Source organism: Rhamphochromis longiceps, linkage group LG15 (genome assembly GCF_057381845.1).
Source record: "Rhamphochromis longiceps isolate RC_006_pf linkage group LG15, R_longiceps_female_GT1.1, whole genome shotgun sequence".
Lineage (NCBI taxonomy): Eukaryota > Metazoa > Chordata > Actinopteri > Cichliformes > Cichlidae > Rhamphochromis > Rhamphochromis longiceps.
This window is the reverse complement of record NC_140571.1, coordinates 37,814,851-37,822,897: the sequence shown is the minus strand read 5'-3', so window position 1 is coordinate 37,822,897 and position 8,047 is coordinate 37,814,851. Positions and strand designations below refer to the sequence as shown.

General features: G+C 41.8%; 1 protein-coding gene across 2 annotated transcripts; it reads right to left on the bottom strand.

Annotated features, from left to right (window-relative positions):
* Window positions 1–2,672: 2,672 nt before the first annotated feature.
* LOC146653136 (potassium voltage-gated channel subfamily V member 2-like) lies at window positions 2,673–7,968 on the bottom strand. 2 transcript variants are annotated; one of them, XM_085381937.1, is made up of 2 exons: window positions 6,411–7,968; window positions 2,673–3,511 (listed from the first exon to the last, which is right to left on the bottom strand). In XM_085381937.1, exons 1-2 carry the CDS (start codon window positions 7,926–7,928, stop codon window positions 3,230–3,232), a joined length of 1,800 nt encoding a protein of 599 aa, XP_085238063.1. In that variant the 5' UTR covers window positions 7,929–7,968; the 3' UTR covers window positions 2,673–3,229. The 2 variants fall into 2 exon arrangements, 1 of the variants encoding a protein (XP_085238063.1); XR_014907562.1 differs by lacking the exon at window positions 2,673–3,511 and adding an exon at window positions 4,644–5,287 and having other exon boundaries at window positions 5,377–7,968.
* Window positions 7,969–8,047: the final 79 nt, after the last annotated feature.

Here is an 8,047-nt window from a genome sequence, read left to right as displayed (position 1 = left end):
ATGCGTGTGGATGTTTGATAGAAAGTACTTAGAAAAAGTGCTTGGGTGATTGAGGTATTCACCATTTATACATCCACTAGTAGCATTTTACACAACGCAGTCTAAGGAAATCCTTTAGCAGAATTTATGAAAGATCACATTATCCAGTTAAAGATTTGAGCTTCCTTTTCAACCAAATGGTCGGGCATTGCACAGCTACAAGCATTTCACCCCCCCCCCCCCCCCCCCCCCCCCCCCATGTCATACTGTGTATGGCTGTGTGTGTGTGTGTGACAAATAAAATTTGAATTTGATTTGAATTTGAATTTGAAATGGGACACTTAATATAGTTAAAACTCTACTTGCAGGGTTAGTCGTATCTGTAGAGACAGTACTTCGCTGTAGGACACAGCTAAATATCACCACAGTAAAACAAGAAGACCTTAACTCATGTGGATGGTAAAATGCTTTTAAGGGCTTGGCCTTGAGATTTAAATATTTCCCTGCACTTTGTCTTCAAAAGCTTTTTAATCCCTTTCGGATTTATCGTGAAAATATTTCTTCATCTTTCTGTTTTGGTTTTTTCTGTCTATACAACACTTTTCATGCATGCTTCTGTGTAAATTTCAACCAAAATAAAAGGAAGTTCTTTCTGAAAGCCTGTTCTTCCTCGTTGGAGTGCTGCCATGACCATTATTACTCTTCCAGTGACCTTCGTTGTTTAAGCGCTCATGGTCTTAAATTTCCTCTATTTTGCACACAGTTTTTTGACCGGGGCTAGAAGGACTCCAAACGCTTTCAAGGACCTTTTGTACATTTTAAAACTCATTTTCCACGCTGCCAAGCATCAACAATGATAAGTCAAACATCTTCAAGAGTTGAATACTAAAAGTGTTCGCACTCCCTGCTGATTCCTGACAGAAAACACCTGATCCCAAGTTCCCCTTCAAGTTTATGTTTAATCCCAGAGGCTGTCCTACTTTGCTATCCCCACACGTTGAATGATTTTTAATTGAATAATTTTGCAATTTTGAATTGATCGAGCATGTTTGCCTCGCGTGTTCAACCTTTAGCACTTGGGTGAAAAAATTACAAATATTTCAGTTCATATTTACACTGAAATGTACATGTTTACGTGAAGCATAACAACTAAACATAGAACGTGAACCTCAAGGTTTAGTTGCCATCGGCCTTGGGATTTTTTTTTTAGTCAAGGGTTAAAAGTGCTGAGTTAAGCATAGCATAAAAATACTGCTGTAGTATATGGAAATATAAATGCGGTTATAGTTTCTGCTGTCATGACACTAAAGCAATTTGGAGAAATGAAAGAGAAAGACAGGGAAGGGGAAGAATCTAAAGCTTAATCTTACCAGACTAACTGCATTTCACTGTGAAATATGGATTAAAAAGTCACCAGTGCTAGGACTGAATGTATTATGCTCTGTGTGAGTTTGCAATACCTGATGTAATATGCTGTGTAATCTCTTTTAAAGACTGAAACCATGCACAGCTCAGTTGACTACGAATCTGGAAAAATATGTGGCTGTAAGGTGATATGCAGCTTTTTAGTCACCAGATGTCAACTCGGGTGAATACCTGCTGGAGAATTCGGACCTGTATACTAAACAGCGCACTCCACCAAATGAAGTGATATCTTATGGAATAGTGGGGTCTACCCCTACAGCAGACTATCAAAGTCATTTAAATATAATGGGCAAGTATCAACTTTAAATCTCCCCAATTACATACAGACCAATTGTCTGTATCATCAACTCGGTCCCCTATAACATGTCAAAGTTTCTGGCTTCAATCCTCAATCCGTTAGCAGGCAGCTCTAAACACCATATCCAGAACACCTTGGATTTTTTTGAGAAGGTGTTGTGTTCTGTAAACACACATGGATCAGTGTAATCAGTCTGACTCTCATCATCCATTGGAGCATAAACTGGGTGTCATCAGGACACTACAACACAGAGCAAATTACATCCCCACAGACCGAGTGGCCAGGAAAGCAGAAGAACATCACATCAAGAAGGCCCTGAGTAGGCCCAGCTGAACATTTGTCAAAGCCTTCCCAGCTTTGGCAAAAAGAAAGCTCCAAGGTATCCAGGAGAGAAGGACAACTGCTGCCTAAGCACTTTAGTGATCCCTTGTGTGTCAGGAGTACGGGAACAGCTAGGACGCATTTGAAACTGATCTCACAGCCCATTGCTGTTATATCTTTTACTATTTTACTTGCTATGATTGAGCATGCATCAAGACTTTAAAAAAAAAGGAATTTCCACAGGACACACAAGGCAAAATAAAAGTAACATATAGAAATGTTTACAGTAAACACTGTTAAGAACTGGGAGCACCGGTCTAATGACAGGAACTGTTGTGAAGTCCTCCCCCCAGACATTAAATGTGAAAATGACCTTTTATTTTCCTGGTACAGAGCTCAGATAAGGCCATATAAACATTTTCTTTTATCAGGCATCAAGCAGTGACGTGAGTGTAAAGAAACTGCACAGAAAATGCAACTCTCTTTCAATAAACATCTATTTTAAGGACAGTTTTTAAAAATTGTTGGTAATTTATTACTTAACCTTTGAGGCTAACATACTGCAACATAATAGATGCAAGTTTTGTTGTATTCATTTGTTTTTATTAATCCCAAGTCATTTGGGAACAGAGAGAATACATTTTCCTCTTGGCACATGTCAAAACCTGCTCACATTTTATCCAGAAACGTTTGATTTGACCTTCACCAAAACATCGTGTCAAGGTCGTTATTCCTTAGTACAATTTTGCTTTAGCGGGAAATCTACAGTGTAACCTATATGGTAACCAGAAACCCCTTTTAGCCCTGTTTGGTATGTCGCAGTCGCATGTGACACATACTTAAAAAAGAAGGTGTCATTGGCAGGCATTCATTATTTATAATTCACTGGTGTCAGGTGGAAGATAAGCATCACGATGGATTCACCTGAGGTTAAAATACCTGGGTTGGACATCCAGGCTCCTTTTCAATCGCATGAATTACTTACATACAAGATACATACAAAATGAAAAAGAAACAGTGGTGCATGTGGTAGTTGTGAAACTACCAGGCCTGAAATTGCATCAGTACAAAGAAACTTTCCACTTCCTCTTCCTGCCCTCGTTCACATGTGCTAGGTTTAATTTTTTTGCACCACATTTTAACTTTTGAAGGCAGCTTGAGGCTGCAGCACGTTCACAGTACACAGTGGTCATGTATGAGATGCACTTAGCATGGGGATTGGGCTGTGGTGTCATCTTCTTCAAAGGGATGGAACCATGCATCCATTTTACGCTTGAGTCTCTTCTTAAGCTGAAAGCGGCGCTGGACTGAGGTAGAATTGTAAGCTTGGGTCTTTAGTTTGCTGTAGTAATCAGAGAACTTGTTAAACAGGAAAGAAATCGGCATGCCGTTGAGGATTATCCCAAAAGTAATGCATCCAAAGGCCACGATGCGGCCCAGGATAGTTACAGGAACCACATCCCCGTAGCCCACAGTGGAGATACTGACCTGAGAGAGAAAAGGGGAAACAAAATCCTATGTTCAGTTTCCAGGAATGTTTCCTTTAATCAGAGTTATTTTTGATTCTAAGAATGAATTAAAAGTTTACACTAACAAGTAGTACAGCTGGCCTTGAAAATGTCTGCTGAATCGACACTTACTTGTTTAATTTCACTTCAAAAGCAACACAAAGACATTATCTGAAGTCTGCAGTGCAAGTATAAACATTAAAATGTGTAACTTTATTGGACAGTTCTGTACAATAAGGCTGCTGCTTCCATCAAAACCTACACCCTAGCCTCTTTGTGGCTCTAGCAGGTGTCAAAATACTTAAGAAAAAGCACAGACAGCAGACCACTTCCGTTGACCAGTGTTAGGATTGCCATCTTCTAATTCTTTATGAGAAAACCGTTTGGGCAGGGTTTGCCTTTCATGAAATGACATTTAAGAAATTTATGCAAATAGACTAAAAAAATGCTGAGAAGAATTTAGTTTTTTAAGCCAAACATAAGTACAGATCACTGCATGTTACATTTGTGAAAATCAATTAATTTCTGTGTTTGACTAATAAGTAGTGGAATAATAACCTTTGATCTAGAGAGTATTTACATTTCTAGACAGGTGAAAGTCACACTTGTAGGTGTTAGAACGTTCAACTTATTGCTCAGGGGAAGAGTAGGTAGGTGAAAAAAGACTGCAAAAGGAAATAAGCGGCTGGTTTGGGTTAGGTGCTGTAGTACACATTTCTTTGACACTTAGAGCCCCCGAGAGCAGCCAGTTGGCTTTTCTACCTTTAAAACCTACCTTTAAAACCCGCCTACCAGTCAAATGGCTTTTAGCTAGGCTTTAGCTTCAGCCAAGTGGAAGCTAAATTGGCTAGTCATTCATATGTAAATTAGGTTGTTACCTGAGAATTCTGGAGGGGAGTGGGTGTGTGAGAATGATTGCTAATTTCTAACTGCCAACTGCCTCCTTGTTTGTCCGGGGGAGCTGCTAAAAGCTGTGAATTTCCTTTTGTGTTCGTCTTGATGCATTCTCAATCATCCAGGGAAATAAATCTCCAAAAGTCACCAACTTGGAGTGTTTCAGTTTGCCATCTTAGGGAGAAATCAACAGACATGGGTGTAGGTCCTTTGTTGCTGAGATTTATTGATAAAAACAGTACAAAAAACCAACCATTTGTACACATATTTACAAATAATAATAAAAAGTGAGTAAGTACATTTCAACATTTTCAGCAATCACTCACAATCCTGGCACTGCCATGGTATCTCTGCATTTACCACATGTGTATCTGTAGCAGTGAACACATCGCACAGTGGCATGATTGTTCTTGCATTTGTGTTTGACCTGACACATGGCTCTCTTTCCAGGGCTAGGTGTGGAGGGTTGTGTCCAAAGCAACTGTTCTTTTCTTGCCTTCTTCCCAGCTACATGAGAGTGAGCCAACTCTCTTGCAAGCTCCACCAGGAAGTCCACCCGTCTTTCCTTCGTCCCGGTGCATGCTTGATACAGCACATGTGCATTCAGTGCTGCCATGTCAATCATGTTATAAAACACGGCAACTGGCCAGCGCCGTGTTCCTCTGCGGACAGTGTACTCCCGAACCATCTGGTCCATCACATCCACGCCACACTTTGTTTTGTTGTAAAGGGAGACAGTGTTTGGCTTCCTTTTGGTAGTGTTATCAGTCTGAACCACGCTGTGCATGCTGCTAAGAATATAGACTGTCTTCTTCCGTTTGGCCGCATACGCCGTCAGCGTGGCAGCAGAGGTTGAAAACACCTAAGAAATAAGATAAATGGTTATTTCCATAGCCCTTTTACACACAATGAAACACATAAACATAGAACCACAAAAGACCTGCAACATACCTGAGTGGTGAATTCATTGCGATCTGTCTGTCTAGTGGATTGAGGAATTTCCCTGCGAATCTTGTTGACTGTGCCGAGGATGGTGGTTTTCCGTCTAAGAAGTTTTTGCGCAAGTGAAAGCGATGTGAAAAAATTGTCCGTGGTAACATTTCTGCCCTTGTCTAGGAATGGTTCCATCAGCCTCATTACTACATTTTCAGAAAGTCTCTCCCCACTGGGACGATTGGGGTCCTTGCCAAGATATGGGAAGACATTGCAAATGTACTTGGATTTTAGGTCGCAAGCCACCCAAAACTTGATCCCAAACTTGTCAGGTTTACTTGCAATATACTGCAGGAAACAGCACCGAGTCTTTGATGGGAAAAGCTGTTCATCAACGGTGATATGTAGACCAGGGTTGTAGCACGTGATGCAGTTGGTGACAAATGATCCCCACACACTGGAAATGCAGACTACAGATACCATGGCAGTGCCAGGATTGTGAGTGATTGCTGAAAATGTTGAAATGTACTCACTCACTTTTTATTATTATTTGTAAATATGTGTACAAATGGTTGGTTTTTTGTACTGTTTTTATCAATAAATCTCAGCAACAAAGGACATACACCCATGTCTGTTGATTTCTCCCTAAGATGGCAAACTGAAACACTCCAAGTTGGTGACTTTTGGAGATTTATTTCCCTGGATGATTGAGAATGCATCAAGACGAACACAAAAGGAAGTTCACAGCTTTTAGCAGCTCCCCCACCCCCTCATTCACACACCCCCACTCCCCTCCAGAATTCCCAGATAACAACCTAATTTACATATGAATGACTAGCCAATTTAGCTTCCACTTGGCTGAAGCTAAAGCCTAGCTAAAAGCCATTTGGCTGGAAGGCGGGTTTTTAAAGGTAGAAAGGTAGAAGCCTGGCCGGCTGGTGTTGAACCTTCCTTTTATTAGCGCACATAATAGGCAGATGTTTGCTTAGAAAGAAAAAGTCAAAGGCAGACGTGGAGATGTGGAGTTTATAGCTACAGACAGTGATACTTACTGCTGCCCACCACCAGGCGTACGGGATACTGCTGATGGGAGAGCCTTCGGTTTCCCTTTCTGCTGAATGCAGAAGAGCAGAGAATGTGAAGATTCCCAAGGCGATAAAGAGAAAAATGCAATAGGCCTCCTGGTAGCACCTCCGCAGAGTAAATGCAAAGGCCCTCATGCCGGTCGAGTGGCGGGCTAGCTTCAAAATCCGAAAGATCCGCAGCAACTTGACAATTTTGAGGACGTGGCTGAGCTTACTGACCCGGGCCATGGCCCTGAGGTCTTCTTGTGCACTCACATCCTCGGAGTCAGTAAAGGCTTCAAAGATGATCTGGACAAAATAAGGCATGACTGAAACCATGTCCACAAAGTTAAGTCCGCTCTTCAAAAATAATACAATGTCAGGAGTGGTGATGAGACGAATCAAATACTCAAAGGTGAAGAACACAATGGTGACGATCTCTCCCCACTCCATGTAGGTTTTGTCATCGATTCTGTACGACTGTAGTTCTTCCACAGTGTTGAGACACATTGAAGCGATGGACAAGAGCACGAAAAGGTTAGAGAGCAGAGTGAAAGTCTTCGCAAGAGTTGACGAGTACGGATTCTCCACAATGTTCCACATAGTCATCCGAACGTCCCCAAACATCATGTCCTTGAAATAATCATCATTGTACTTTACCTCGACCTCAGCCATTAGTTCTCTTTCCACCTCCAGGTTCTCCTTCAACTCATCTACCTTCTCCTGAAACACCATCCAACAGCAGAGCTGTGTGTCCTTCAGGCTCAGGCCCCAGTATGCAATTTCTTCCTCAAAGCTGATGGGACACATTTCCACTATGATCCAAAGCACTCCGGTTGCATAGAAATGGCAGATGTGGTGAAAGAAGGCAGGATCCCGGTCAAAGAAGAACTCGTTGCTGCACACAGAGTAGTCATCACAGAGGGTGAGGAGTTTTGCCTGGTCCCGGCAGAGAGCTAAGGAACCTATTCGAGTGTTAGGATATCTAACTGCACACATTCTTGGAATGTAAAACACTTTCCCTCCTACATTTAAGTTCATGTTTTGCTGGGGTTTGGGTGTCTTCTCACCTTTAGGGCAGTCATCTTTAATCCCAGGATAGTCCAGATTCTTCAGTGAGCTCCACGCTTTGGCTGTTTTTTCCTGAGAAAATGGGAATGTTTTATTACCCTTTGTGCACTTTGAGAGAGAGCTGACACTATAGCAGGAGCTCTGCAAACATGTTTGCAGCTGAGCGTTCTCTGAGCAAGCCATATCAGCTGTGGTCCAAGACAGGAAATGCAACAGAACAGAAAGAGGAAAACAACCATTAAAAGAAAGACTCTGAGAAAGGGATGTAATCAACACATGGTAAATCCACGAATATCTGATCCTGCAGCCACTTCTGACATCCCAGGGAAAACGGGGTTTTCCTGTTTGATGGCTCAGCTGTGGCTGATATGGTGACTCCTGGAAGTTAGGGGACAGAAGGAATTTCCTCTGTTTGTTACAGCAAAGACAACACATTGGACTTTACGACCAGAAGATCAGGACAAGCAGCAGGGATTTTATCCATTTAATCTCATTGGGACCTTTCCAGGTGCCTTTAAGTAGTTGTATATTTAGGTGGGAGGGGCATGGAGGGC

Bases quoted from the DNA above. Each gene is read 5' to 3' on its own strand.
- LOC146653136 (XM_085381937.1), bottom strand. From the start codon at position 7,928: ATGTGTTGTCTTTGCTGTAACAAACAGAGGAAATTCCTTCTGTCCCCT. The intron at 3,512-6,410 runs GTAAGTATCACT...TTTCTCTCTCAG, and splicing joins ACGCCTGGTGGTGGGCAGCA to GTCAGTATCTCCACTGTGGG.